Below are 14634 nucleotides of genomic sequence, written 5' to 3'. Positions count from 1 at the left end.
GAATCTCATTCTTTATGATCCACATATCTGATTTGTCAAAGATTTTATGTCGAGCTTTCATTATAAGCCTTGAGGTGACTGTTGCTTTGATTTGGTGCTATATAGAAAAAAAATTGGGTTGGACCAGCACTAGAACAATGAGTTGTGCCCCCAGTGACTGGGTTCCCTAGTACAATGGTGCAGGGTCATACCAAACAATATAAACACACAGGTGAATAACCCAAAGAACAATCCAAAAGGCATACACATGGAGCACAAATAGAAACTTATAGAGACAACCTGAAAATGTACAATATCTCTTAAAGAAATACTGTACAGATTAAGAGATTAAGAAATATAAAGTATATCTCAAATCAGAGAGAGGTGTTGTGGTATCTCCGAAGTTTATCTGAACTGCAAAGTCTAGACTTGGTTCACTCTGGATTGAGAAAAACCTCTTGTAATTGGATGAATATTGAAGATCTAATGGCAAATCTTTGACTAGTGAGCTGAGAATTATCATGCACTGGTTTCCATGTTTTGTAAACCCACGATGTTCCAGTTCTGGTGTCTGCATGGTGTTCCAGTCTGGAATCTATTAAACAGTTTTTCAGCTGAGATACGACAGCAGTTACCTCATTGTGCTTCCTCTGCATGTCAGAAACCCTCAAATCCAGACAGGACATCCTGGCACAAGCCTTGTTTCCATGCTCTTGGATACTGGTTCATACAAATAGATCCTCTCTGATGATGCAGCGCTGGCTCCTCGTGACATTTTTAGCTGTTTGTCTTTTGCCCAAATTCCTCAAATCTTCTTGTTGTTGTCAGCTTCAATGTCCTCTTTGGCGGGACGAGGGACCGGTTGCTCTTCTCATTATGCTTGACCTCCTCCATGTTTGTCTGCATCTGCCCTCGCATCCTGCCCTCTTCTGTCTGTCACACAGCATAATCATATTCACACAGTGGAAATCACGTTACATATTAGCTGCCACTGTGGAAGGGTTCAGGGCAGCTGCCGGACAAGCCTAATGAATGGCTAACCATCAAAATGACAGCAATAATGGCATGAAAGGAGTTGCTACCCAAAATATCCCCAGCTCTCCTCCACCTGTCCTCCTCCTTCTACTGCTCCTCTGGGTGGTAGGTAACACACTCATTTGTCATACGGTTACCTTCAACTGAAATCCAAAATCGTCTCTCTGTCACTACAGGGTTGTTTCAGAAGCCTTTTTAGATTAATTGTCTGCTGCTAATTATCTTATATTTATGGTAAAAGACTTTTTTGTTTGTTTGCTTTGCTTGTAATTACTCTGTTCCCACTTTATCCAAATAGGTTTGCGACATGCATCCGCAAATGCCAAATATATTATGGCTCCAGCTTCTTAATGTGAGAATTTTTCTTTTTAACAGTTCAAATTATTTTAATTTATTTTGACATTTTGGTCTGTTACTGGGGCTAAACGAGCATCACTTTGGGTTATGGAAAAGTTGTTGATTTAATTTTGCAAACCAAGATCTTATAGGACTTCTCAGATGAGTGGGAGCTGGCCACAGGAAGTGACTGCATGAAGCTTTAATGTTGTTCTCCCTCCCTCCATCCATTTTCTTCCACTATCCCAGTTGTAATGGCAGGAGTAATAGGAGGTGAATGCACCTTGGACAAGTCCCAAGCTTGTCGCAGGGCTAGCATAACAAGCAAGGCACTATAGAATCAGAGTACTCTGAGAGAACCGTGCAGTTATTGTTGAATGCATTAATTAAAACTAAACCTTTTCAGACAGATATCAGAAAAATGTTTCTTAATGCTAAGGGAAGTATTGAAGCCTCACTGGAAAATGTAATCAGTACCAGGTAGGAACAAGTAGGAAGGATTTTTATACAAATGTAAAATTACTGAAGTTATTCTCTACTCAAAGTGACCACTGATGTCACCATTACATCCATACATTTTTTTTCTTTTTGAATCCATGAGAAGAAAAGTAATCCTACACATTAGCCGTGACTCATGTGGTAATAAGACCTTGTCCAAGTGAAGAGCCTTTTATTGAATTATTATGGGAATTCATATAAATAGTACTGATTAAAACAGCTCTTTCCAATGCATTTGTAAATACTCTGTGCAGCAGAGGAAGTAATATGCCTTTAAATGTCATATCCAGAAGGGTTGCTTTAGCCTCAATCACACAGGCCTACAAAAGGGTTGACAACTGCCTGGCAGCCACTGGATGCTAGAAAAAAACCACTTGTACTCGCTGACCAGTTGGTTGGTTTGCTGAAGGCTGTTGGCTTTTGCAATTGCCCTGGTCACCTGTCGCTGTAATGGAAGACACCTACTTGCTGTAAACACTCACCAAGTGTTTGCTAAGTCATAGCAAAACAATGGAGAGAGCAATGCAAGTAAAAGTTGCATCTTTTGAAACATGTTTCATCAGCATGCACACCTTGTGATGGTTGACGTGCTTCTTTTGAGTTTCACTACAGCTCGGTGGTTAGTTAGTGCAGATAGTTCACCACCTGTCACGCAAACTACAGTAGAACATGATAATCTGCTAGCAACCAGAGAAATCACAGGGAGGTTTTCAGCGCACCACCCTCTTTGCAACTATTTCACTCATCAACAGCCAGCTTAGCCCGCTTACCGCATCCTATATCAGTTGCACGGAAGTAGCTGTCTACGTAAGTAATCTGGGCGCTACAGCTTTGAGCAGCTGTGCGCGCTCCTGCGGGCGGCAATTGCTTTCTGCCCGACGATCACTTTTTGGTACAACTCCTGGAGCTAAGTGTCATGGTCCTGAGTCTGAGGACTCAGTGTTTTGTGTTTCCTTATGCTTTTGTTCATTCCGAGTGTGTATTCTGTTGTGATTTTGCCATTTGTTAGGTTTCTGTTCTTTGCCTGCCTGCTCCCACTTCTCTGTGTTCCCTCTGTCTGTCCATGGTGTTATTGTGTCTGCCCATTATGTCTAAGTTCTCCCCGTGCTCTCTCTTCCCCCTGTGTGCCCTCTATGTATTTATGAGCCCTCGTCCCCTTTCGTGTTTATTCCATGTCTCCCCTGCCTGTTACGTTGGTGTTCTACTCGTGCTCTCTCTCCTCCTGTACTTCCTGTTTCACCTCTCCCGTCAGTGTTCAGTTCACCCCGCCCTGTCTCGTTATGATTATCAGTGTCACCTGTGTTCCCCGTGTGTTCCCACTTCCCTCGTTAACCCTCTGTGTATTTCTGTCTGCGTCTCCCTCTGTTCAGTGTGACGTCGTCCCTCATGCTGTGTGTGATTCCCCCGTGTTTCCTGGTGAGCCTTATGTTAGTTTTTCCCCAGTCTAGTTTTGTATCGCCTATCATCTTCTGTTACGCAATAAAGCTGCCTTTTGAGTTTATTCCCTCGTGCCTGTGAGTCCTGCATTTTGGGTCCTACTCCTGCCTGCCGCACAGCGCTCCGTGACAGTACGACGTCACCAGATATGGACCCAGCAGCACTCAACCCACCAGAAGAACTGCGTCTGGACATTATCTACTCCGTGGAAAAACTCCTGCATCTGTGGCTCGAACATGAGGGAAAGGAATTTCGCCGCGCCGTGGAAACCAAACTACAGCGTTTAATCTCTGGTCTTCCCTGGCTACTCAGTGCGCTCCACCCACTCGAACAGGACTTAATCCGCAACGAGCTCCACCTTCATCCCCCAGCTGCTACTACCCACCTGCCTGAAGGGCCGGATGCGGAGCCGCTCGGCCCGTCAGAGCCATCATCAAAAAAGAAACGGCATTCACGCCGCCGACGCGCCACCCCACAGCCGGACATTCAGCCTTCTAATTCACCTTCTGTGCTGCCAGAAGCTCCGTCGGCTCCCTCGCTGCTACTTCCAGCTCCGTTAGCTCCCTCGCAGCCCTTCGCAGCTCAGTTAGCTCCCTCGCCGCCACCCGCAGCTCAGTTAGCTCCCTCGCCGCCACCCGCAGCTCAGTTAGCTCCCTCGCCGCCACCCGCAGCTCAGTTAGCTCCCTCGCCGCCACCCGCAGCTCAGTTAGCTCCCTCGCCGCCACCCGCAGCTCAGTTAGCTCCCTCGCCGCCACCCGCAGCTCAGTTAGCTCCCTCGCCGCCACCCGCAGCTCAGTCTCCTGTGTCCCCGCTAGCTCAGCCGTTAACTCCACCACAAGCTCCATTTTCACCTCTACCATCGCTTCAGTCGTCAGTTCGGTCTGCCACTCAGTCGCCCTTAGCTCCATCATCCACACTACCACCTGTTTCTCTTCCACCACAACCGTCACTACACCCAGCCACTCAGGCTGCTACTCAGTCCGTCATTCAACCCATAGCCCTGCCGTTACCATACCCTGTAGCTGAGCCACTAGCCGTCCGACCCACAGCCACTTCAGCCACTCCTTCACCCGTTACACCTCCACTACAACCATCACTGCAGTCTCCAGTGTCCCCAGTGCAGTCTCCAGTGTCCCCAGTGCAGTCTCCAGTGTCCCCAGTGCAGTCTCCAGTGTCCCCAGTGCAGTCTCCAGTGTCCCCAGTGCAGTCTCCAGTGTCCCCAGTGCAGTCTCCAGTGTCCCCAGTGCAGTCTCCAGTGTCCCCAGTGCAGTCTCCAGTGTCCCCAGTGCAGTCTCCAGTGTCCCCAGTGCAGTCTCCAGTGTCCCCAGTGCAGTCTCCAGTGTCCCCAGTGCAGTCTCCTTTAGCACAGTCACCCACTCAACCACCAGCACCACAACCGTCACTACCTCTAGTTCATTCCCCTGTGAAGTCATTAACTCCACCACCTACTCCACCCTCACCACCACCGTTACTACAGACATCAGTTCAGTCCCCTGTGCAGTCATTTACTTCTCCACCGTTAGCAGCTCAGGTCCCCGTGTGTCCAGCAGCTCAGGTCCCCGTGTGTCCAGCAGCTCAGGTCCCCGTGTGTCCAGCAGCTCAGGTCCCCGTGTGTCCAGCAGCTCAGGTCCCCGTGTGTCCAGCAGCTCAGGTCCCCGTGTGTCCAGCAGCTCAGGTCCCCGTGTGTCCAGCAGCTCAGCTCGCACCTGAACCTTTGGCCCAGTTCCCCGTAGCAGTGCGGTTTTCTAGCCAGCTTAACATTGAGCCCGGGGTCCCAATCCTCTCTGGCTCTACTTCAGCTCCTGCTGGAAGCTCGGATGAGCTCATCCAGGACTCCGCGGCTCCCACGCCGCCATCTACCTCGTCCGCTGGGGGTTCCAGTGAGCCCGGCCAGCACCTCCCTGTCTCCGCTGGAGGGTCCGAGAGGCCCGTTCAGCCTCCTGTCTCCGCTGGAGGGTCCGAGGGGCCCGTTCAGCCTCCTGTCTCCGCTGGAGGGTCCGAGGGGCCCGTTCAGCCTCCTGTCTCCGCTGGAGGGTCCGAGGGGCCCGTTCAGCCTCCTGTCTCCGCTGGAGGGTCCGAGGGGCCCGTTCAGCCTCCTGTCTCCGCTGGAGGGTCCGAGGGGCCCGTTCAGCCTCCTGTCTCCGCTGGAGGGTCCGAGGGGCCCGTTCAGCCTCCTGTCTCCGCTGGAGGGTCCGAGGGGCCCGTTCAGCCTCCTGTCTCCGCTGGAGGGTCCGAGGGGCCCGTTCAGCCTCCTGTCTCCGCTGGAGGGTCCGAGGGGCCCGTTCAGCCTCACGCCGCATCAGCTGGAGGGCCCGAGGAGCCTGTCCAGCCGCCATCTGCAACCTCGCCTGGCCCGGCCTCAGCGCCTTCGTCTGCCGCAGCCTCCTCTTCAGAGCCTTCGTCTGCCGCAGCCTCCTCTTCAGAGCCTTCGTCTGCCGCAGCCTCCTCTTCAGAGCCTTCGTCTGCCGCAGCCTCCTCTTCAGAGCCTTCGTCTGCCGCAGCCTCCTCTTCAGAGCCTTCGTCTGCCGCAGCCTCCTCTTCAGAGCCTTCGTCTGCCGCAGCCTCCTCTTCAGAGCCTTCGTCTGCCGCAGCCTCCTCTTCAGAGCCTTCGTCTGCCGCAGCCTCCTCTTCAGAGCCTTCGTCTGCCGCAGCCTCCTCTTCAGCTGCCTCGTCTGGTCCTGCGCCCACCGGGCCATGGCCGGCACGCCTGGGACTGGAGGGCCGCCGCTGCCGTCCGCGCGGCCGGCCTCCTGAACTGTTTCCGCGTCGCCGCCGTTGCCGTGCGCGCGGCCGGCCTCCTGAACTGTTTCCGCGTCGCCGCCGTTGCCTTGCGCGCGGTCGGCCCCCTGAACTGCTCTGTGTTTTGGGTTGTTTTCTTGGGCTCCGGTGTTTTCTGTGCTCTTTGTTTTCTGTTCCGAGCCCTCCGTCCTGGGCCCCCGCCGCCCGCCCTGGGTTGTTTTCTGTTTGGTTTTGGTTTTTCTGTGTTTGGGCTGTCTGGAGCCAGCCCTTGAGGGGGGGGTACTGTCATGGTCCTGAGTCTGAGGACTCAGTGTTTTGTGTTTCCTTATGCTTTTGTTCATTCCGAGTGTGTATTCTGTTGTGATTTTGCCATTTGTTAGGTTTCTGTTCTTTGCCTGCCTGCTCCCACTTCTCTGTGTTCCCTCTGTCTGTCCATGGTGTTATTGTGTCTGCCCATTATGTCTAAGTTCTCCCCGTGCTCTCTCTTCCCCCTGTGTGCCCTCTATGTATTTATGAGCCCTCGTCCCCTTTCGTGTTTATTCCATGTCTCCCCTGCCTGTTACGTTGGTGTTCTACTCGTGCTCTCTCTCCTCCTGTACTTCCTGTTTCACCTCTCCCGTCAGTGTTCAGTTCACCCCGCCCTGTCTCGTTATGATTATCAGTGTCACCTGTGTTCCCCGTGTGTTCCCACTTCCCTCGTTAACCCTCTGTGTATTTCTGTCTGCGTCTCCCTCTGTTCAGTGTGACGTCGTCCCTCATGCTGTGTGTGATTCCCCCGTGTTTCCTGGTGAGCCTTATGTTAGTTTTTCCCCAGTCTAGTTTTGTATCGCCTATCATCTTCTGTTACGCAATAAAGCTGCCTTTTGAGTTTATTCCCTCGTGCCTGTGAGTCCTGCATTTTGGGTCCTACTCCTGCCTGCCGCACAGCGCTCCGTGACACTAAGGGGGCAAAACAATCAAATGAGTGCTGCTGTTTGACTGAGGAAGAACAAAGTAGTCGTGGTGAGCCAATCACATGACCACTTTAAGATGACAAAGCAACAAGGTGACATATACCCATTTTTAAATTGTGTTGATAGACCACGTAACAGCAGAGTCATGATAAACAATATATACGCCTGTTTTTTCTTCAATAGTTTCGCCACGTTTACTGTCTAAGGACAGCGCAGCGAGCACTCTCTGCTTATGACCAAAAAATTAAAAAAAACGTGTTGGTGGGAAAATGCACCATGTCAACCAATCAAAAACTGATATGGCAACATGACATTCGGTTGTTCAGGAAGAGGGGGAAGTTTTAGTGAGTGACGGCGAGAGAGAGAGAGAGAGAGAGAGACAGCAGAAAAAGAGAGAGAGCGAGTTTTGAGTTAATGTGTTGTCTTGTGTAGTTAGTGTAGAGTGTTGTGGATAGTTTTGTGTTGTGTGTCAGAACAATAAGGCGACTGCTGTCTCCAGGTAGAAACAGGAGTGACACACCTGTTGCTGTCACACCTGCAGGTATCAGGCTGTGATGTTCTCCTTTATAGTGGACAGAAATTATTTTTTGAGTGGCACAAATAATTTGTGCGGCATCTTATTGAATGCAGAACAGCTGATTGTTCTGTAAATAGTTTGAAATGGTTATAAAAAAAAAGAGTAAAAGGTAAATGGCTGCAAATAACTTTGTTGTTTGCAAAACTTGTGCATATGATTTTAAAATTCACAATTTATATTTGCATTTAAGGTTATGAAATATGATTCAGTGAACATGTTTGTGGTTGTTACAGTAAAAATATAACTTTTTCTACAAAATGAAAACATAACTGTAAATTCAGACACGTGAGGTTGTGCTGAAAAGAATGATACCAAACAAGGCAAAGTTTTTAAAGGTGAAATGTAGAGTTCAAATCAAAAGTGGTTAAAATGGCCAATTATACCCTGGACCCCAGAGGGTTAAACTTTTTTTTTTTTTTAAAGTAACGCTATAGTTACTTTTCAAGTAATTAATTACTTTTAGAATCTGGTAACTCAGTTTCTAACTCAGTTACTTTTTTGAAGAAGTAACTAGTAACTATAATTAATTACTTTTTCAAAGTAACTTGCCCAACACTGTCCCCAGGGGGTCAGGGAATACAGATTTTTTTTTTCCAGTCGACGGGGGTCACCAAGTAGCGTTCTGTTTGCTTTTGTTATTTTTAAAAAATGAATAAAAGCCTGTGTTGTTTTGTGTGTTAGTCGCTACAGGGTTAAAGAAGCTAAAACTGGTTGGTTGCATGCTGACTGCCTTACGTCAGTGTCATAAACTCTGATGACCCAATCATCACAAGAGATATTTTGAGAAAACGCATCATCAAATTCTTCTTCCTTTGCTGTAAAAAGGTCACTTCTTAGCGAAATATGTCGTATCTGTTTGGACAAATAGCCAATGATCATTTATTGCGTTTTTGGTCATAGCCTCACCAGAAATTTCTAAGTGTCAAGTCAGGTGATAAATCACTCCATATTGATGGCTCAAGCAGCCTTTAAATACACATATTAGTGGAAACCAAAGTGTCACTACGGTGCGGATCAATTAAGTCAAAAGGTCTATGGCGAGTGCTGAGCTGATGAGCAGAGGGAGGTTAGGAGTCTGATGGGGTCAATGTGATAACTAAAGCAAAGCTCACATCACCCAGACGATCCAAAGCCAAGTGAATATTCATTAAATCCTGCACAATAAGGGAGAATTTAATCTGCCAATTTAATTATGAAGCCGGCGCATAGGAAGGCTTTGGTCTAGATTCTGTTTCCCCGGGAGATTTGCCCTCTATCCCCGACTCCCACAATGAGAAGGAAACAGAAGAAGAAAGAGCAGCCATTTGACCAGCAATGAAGGGAGACCTGGCCCTTAATGCAGCTGCACATACCAGAGGAGGAATAATGAGTGAAGGATGAGAAGAGAAAGAATGCAACTACACGGCAGTGTGGCCATTACTTCTCTGCGTGGCCTATTATGCTGACAAACAAGCAATATCTCCATAGCACAAATTAGGACACCAGAGGAAAACACGAAGTTACCGAGGATGGAAATTATATTCCTGAGAAGGATTCAGCATCAGTAATAGCTTTAAAATAGACTCTTCGCAATATGGTTTCCCAGATCCTCTTGGCTTCTTGCTTTCTAATGTGGAGTGAATGATTCTACAGGGTGGGCCATTTATATGGGTACACCGTAATAACATGGGAATGGTTGGTGATATTAAAGTCCTGTGCTGCACATCTCGTATCTTCACACCATAGACAATTGCCTTCAGATGACCCCAAAGATAAAAGTCTAAGGGGGTCAGATCGGGAGACCTTGGGGGCCATTCAACTGGCCCACGGCGACCAATCCACTTTCCAGGAAACTGTTCATCTAGGAATGCTCGGACCTGGCACCCATAATGTGGTGGTGCACCATCTTGCTGGAAAAACTCAGGGAACGTGCCAGCTTCAGTGCATAAAGAGGGAAACACATCATCATGTAGCAATTTCAAATATCCAGTGGCCTTGAGGTTTCCATTGATGAAGAATGGACCCACTATCGTTGTACCCCATATACCACACCAAACCATCACTTTTGTTCTTCCAACAGTCTTGGAGGGATCCATCCAATGTGGGTTAGTTTCCTCATCACTGAACAAAATCTTCTGCGTGAACTGAGGGTCCTGTTCCAGTTTTTGTTTTGCCCATTCTGCAAATTCTGCGCCGATCTGGGTCATCCTCGTTGAGATGCTGCAGTAGCTGGAGTTTGTAAGGGTGCCATTTGTGAGTAGCTAATATCCGCCGAAGGGATGTTCGACTAATGCCACTCTCCAGTGACATGCGGCGAGTGCTACGCTGTGGGCTCTTGAAGAAACTTAGCAAGTAGTTTGCTAACTGTAGCATGGGAGATGGGTGGTCTCGTAGGGTGTCTTGCATTGAAATCTGCTGCAATGACCCGGTTACTTTGTTCACCAGATATCAACACAATTTCGATCCGCTCCTCACGTGTTAACCTCTTCGACATGTCAATGGCTGTGAACAAAGAGAAACTTGTAAATAACTCATGAAAGAATAAAGTTACGTTGAAACCAAGCACACCATTGTTTTTCTTGTGACATTACCAATAAGTCTGATGTGTCACATGGCCCTCTTCCTATTGAAAAAACAAAAGTTGTATCCAAGATGGCCGACTTCTAAATGGCCACCATGGTCACCACCCATCTTGAGGAGTTTGCCCCCTCACATATACTAATGTGCCACAAACAGGACTTTAATATCACCAACCATTCCCATGTTATTACGCTGTATCCATATAAATGGCCCGCCCTGTAGAATAAGAAGCGAGGCTGAATAAAGACAGACAAGAGGGGCTGAATACCAAGTTGTCTCTGATTTGACAATATGCAAGTAAAAAAAGCAGACAAATTTCACCCACTGCTGTCTGCCTTTATATATTTTCTGCAGATAAAACCAATGGAAGAAGCAATGCATGGAAAAAAATGTTTTTGTTCACAAGACAAGTTGATTGTTATGGGAAGAAACCAATAAAACGGTTCAGAGTGCAGCAAGAGTGGGTTGAATGTTGGTAACAAAACTGGATGGAAACAATCTCAGAGCATGAGGTGAATAAGCATGAGAGGGGGACAAGAAGACCAAGAACAATCATTTGTATTGTGTGAATATTTTTTTCATTCCTCCCGACATGAGGGGGATGCCGCACCCTGTACTGTAACCAGGGCTGGACTGGGACAAAAAAATCGGCCCGGGCATTTTGACCAGAGACCGGCCCACCAAAAATGTGACGTCATTCAGGGGTAAAACCGCAAAGGATTCTGGGAACTTGTGGCAAGAGGTACTAGCGCATGCGAGCTTTCAATTGAACTCGGTTACACAGCGATAAAAAGAAACACAAAAGATGGCAAGAAGCTGTTGTATTATTAACTGCAATAGCCGGTGTTGTGCCAAAAAGTGATTGTCTGCCAAAAACTGATTTCCGGTATTTGCCAAAAACTGTTGCTGGTGCAACATGTAAGGATTGGCACAATTTGTTAAGATTTTGAGGAGTTTGAGAAACTAACCTTAAGCATAAAATAAAATTTACTATCAGTAACTTAATTGCACCCACCCAGCATTATATAAACTCCGTCATGCTAGCTAGTACGCAGTACCAGTTATTCTAAGCGACTGTAAAAAGTCAGCACAACGAAAATAAACTCCATCTAAACTTGGTTTATATCTGACACAGATAGACAGCAGGTCATAACTTCTTACCTGAAGTTCAGTTCCTCTGCCACTATGACCGGCGGCCGCCTCGGGTCTCTCCTCCTCTTACCTCCCCTTTCCCTTATCCACCTGCTGGCCTCCACCACTTGCTGATGTTGCTAAATCTGTGGAAGCTATGCCATAGCTACCGCCAAACAATTCAGTTATTTTTACACATGTGGCAGCGTCTGCCTGAAGGGCTTGTTTCTTTTTGGCCCTAATTTTCTCTGCACCTCCTTTCCTTTTTTTGTTCTCCATTTTTTTTAGTTTGTCTATAAGATTGCTAAACAAGGGGGAGGGTGCATCCGACCTCCTCGGCTGTAATTGGTCCAGCCCAGAGTCGATCATGACCAATTGGCCAATCCAACACCTTTCATTATGTATACCCTTCCAAAAAAAAAAAATCGATCTGCCCATAAAAACAAAAAATTGCCAGCGGCCCACCGGGCAAATGCCCGGTATGCCCGATGGCCGGTCCAGCTATCACTGTAACACTGAACAGCTAATGCCTGTGTTCTCCCAAAGGCGAGAGACTTTCAATGTTACACTAATACAAATCTCTATAAACATAGCTCTGCATATGAATATTCAGAATCTGCAGACAAGGGAGATGATTATTGGTCCCTGAAGTTTCTGGTTTACGTTCATCTTTAAGTGCTTTTGTCCAATCATGTTTGAGCAGGTTTTGATTACTTGCAAATTAATGAGGAGTAAAGGAGGCAACACACTGATGCATGGCTGCCATCTAATGACAGTTTAGCTTGATTTTTACATTGATCTGCTTTGGTAAAGAATAGAAGAGAAAACAGTGACGCAACAGGAAGTCCCTGCTTTTTGGAGAGCCCTGTAGTTATATGCAAGTTATTTATGCTATCATGCTAACATTTGATCCCGCTAATGCTGCTACCAAAGACTAATCTCACTTGTCCTGTGATATGATGATGATTACTAACACGTTTCCCCCCTTTTTGCCGTCAGGATTGCTTCAAGTCTTCATCGAACAGATTCAATAACATGAAGGAAACATTGCTCAGAGCCTTTGGTTCATGTTGATATGATAGCATCACACATTTGCTGCAGATTTGTCAGCTACACATCCACAATCTAATTTCCCATTCCACCACATCCCAAAGGTGCTCTACTGGATTAAGCTCTGGTGACTGTGGAAGCCGTTTGAGGACAGTGAACTCATTGTAATGTTCAATAAACCAGTTTGAGATGAGCTTTGTGATGTGGCGCGTCATTCTGCCTGAAGCGGCCCTTGGTAGATGGGTACACTGCAGTTGCAAAGGGATGGACAGGTTATGGGGTTTAAATGATGCTCAGCTGGCATTATGAAGCCCAAAATGTGCAAGAAGATATCCCTCACACAATTATACAACCACCAGCGTTACTTTTTATTGATAATCCATATAATAAACAGGGCTTATCTGGCAACCACGTCACATTCAAAGTCACTAAAGTCACCTTTTAAACACAATCTGATGCTTCGTTTGAACTTCGGCAAGACTTCTTGATAGTGTCCTCTTTGCATGCCTAAATGAATAAACATACTGAGTGGCTGCCATGTGACTGGCTGATTAGATATTTGCATTAATGAGCACCTGAACAGATATAACTCACAAAGGTCTGTGAGTGTGCACTGTAAAATAGGACATTTTTGGAGACCAGTTTTGATCCAGTGTGTGATGAATACAATTAGAAATATTTTAAGACATGAGTACCTCTTAATTAATTGAATTATGGTGAATTAAATTGGCCAATCGGCCAGTGATGTTTTCCACTAAAATTAAAGTAATAGTTTAACTTTCTGTGGTTGTGGTCATTGTTTTCATTTTACCTTCATTTTAAATCTGATTTACAGATCAGTTTATCTTTTTTTCAGCACATAAAACCTATGCAGTTGGGCTGCCCGAGGCATCAGCTAACAAACAAATGATTTGAGTCCTTTCCCAGTTGTTCAAGACTGAAGAAAATCCCTACTGTTAAACAATAAACAGCTTTATCTGCCAGTGGGCAAGTCAATACAAAGCCTTGTGCGCAGCCAATCATTGTTCAAAATGACAGTAGTGTCTTTTAATTCGTAGCAGCTACCCCAATGTTTCAGAAGGCTGTATGTTGGAAAAATCTGTCATCCATTCTTTTTCACTAATCCGGAGTTGGGTCATGGTGGTAGCGGGCTAAGCACTGTATTCCAGGCATCCTTCTCCTGAGCAGTGCTTTCCAAGTCCTCTCACAGGATCCCAAGATCATCCCAGACGAGATGAGACATATAATCCCTCCAGCGACTTCAGGGTCTACCGGATCGTCTGCTCCCAACTGGGGATGCCCAGAAAACCTCCAAAGGAAGGCAACTGGGAAACATGATCAAAACCAGTGCTTTCAGTGCTAATGTCAAAATTATACCTATTTGATAGACTAGTGAAGCCTGTTTTACCGTGTTAGGTTTAACTTGAATTATAATCTGAAGAAAAGTTCTTTTACAACTACACAGCCACCTAACCACAGTTTTTTTCCTCTCTCTTTCTGTTTATCTGAAAAGTGTCTGTCATATTGAGCCTCCAGTGCACATCCAGGCTTCCTGTGCTTTGAGACTGTTCTGTGATTACACTGGACAAGCAATACTCAGCGTGTGCAGCACCGTTGATTGCAAGAGGAGAGCAGAGGAGATTTGCAGCAGAAGTGATTTACTTCAGTTGTATGTCTCTGGATTTATCTGGCCTTTCACTGCCTTACTATGATCTGTATGTGCGCCCTGGGGCTGTATATAAAACACGTGGTTTTATATTGGATCTCACCTTTATTTAACCAAGAATCCCTTAAGATTGAAAAATCCTCTTTTAAAGTTAGACCCGGCCAAGAACGCAATCTATACATGCCATCGTATACAGGACAACCCTGTGAGGAGAAAAAGGTAGTTGGATAATATTTAAACAACTCAAGTGAAACTCAAGTGAAATAAACATGTTCTAAACAAAAATCCATGCTATGATAGACAACGTTTGTCAAAGTCAGGTCTACATGGAGAATAATAGACTCATTAGTCATGTAACCCAAAAACATACAGTTTATATTCCAGTCATATCATCTTTTAGCACAGAACATAGTCATGCATTCAGGAGGTTGGGGTGGATGGAAGGGTCAGAACATCGAATTTAGCATAAAAGATTATTGAAAACTTTAAATGTACAGTGGGGCAAAAAAGTATTTAGTCAGCCACCGATTGTGCAAGTTCCCCCACCTAAAATGATGACAGAGGTCAGTAATTTGCACCAGAGGTACACTTCAACTGTGAGAGACAGAATGTGGAAAAAAAAAAAATCCATGAATCCACATGGTAGGATTTGTAAAGAATTTATTCGTAAATCA

At 46.3% G+C, this 14634-nt stretch overlaps 1 protein-coding gene across 1 annotated transcript; it reads left to right on the top strand.

Moving 5' to 3' along the window:
- The first annotated feature begins 2775 nt into the window (after nt 1–2775).
- LOC146711956 (uncharacterized) lies at nt 2776–13632 on the top strand. Its single transcript, XM_085452976.1, has 6 exons — nt 2776–3825; nt 3867–3990; nt 4082–4435; nt 4619–4816; nt 4913–5608; nt 13483–13632. Exons 1-6 carry the CDS (start codon nt 3434–3436, stop codon nt 13630–13632), a joined length of 1914 nt encoding a protein of 637 aa, XP_085309102.1. The 5' UTR covers nt 2776–3433.
- Nucleotides 13633–14634: the final 1002 nt, after the last annotated feature.

This window comes from Copadichromis virginalis, linkage group LG4 (genome assembly GCF_057382275.1).
Source record: "Copadichromis virginalis isolate Kocher_CV1m ecotype Utaka linkage group LG4, C_Virginalis_male_GT1.1, whole genome shotgun sequence".
NCBI classification, from domain to species: Eukaryota; Metazoa; Chordata; class Actinopteri; order Cichliformes; family Cichlidae; genus Copadichromis; species Copadichromis virginalis.
This window is presented reverse-complemented; position numbering and strand designations above follow the sequence as displayed.

Coding starts and splice junctions, on each gene's coding strand:
- LOC146711956 (XM_085452976.1), top strand. CDS start 3,434: ATGGACCCAGCAGCACTCAACCCACCAGAAGAACTGCGTCTGGACATT. Junction 4,436..4,618: donor TGTCCCCAGTGCAGTCTCCA/GTGTCCCCAGTG, acceptor TCCCCAGTGCAG/TCTCCAGTGTCCCCAGTGCA. Junction 5,609..13,482: donor CTGGAGGGCCCGAGGAGCCT/GTCCAGCCGCCA, acceptor TCTCCTGAGCAG/TGCTTTCCAAGTCCTCTCAC.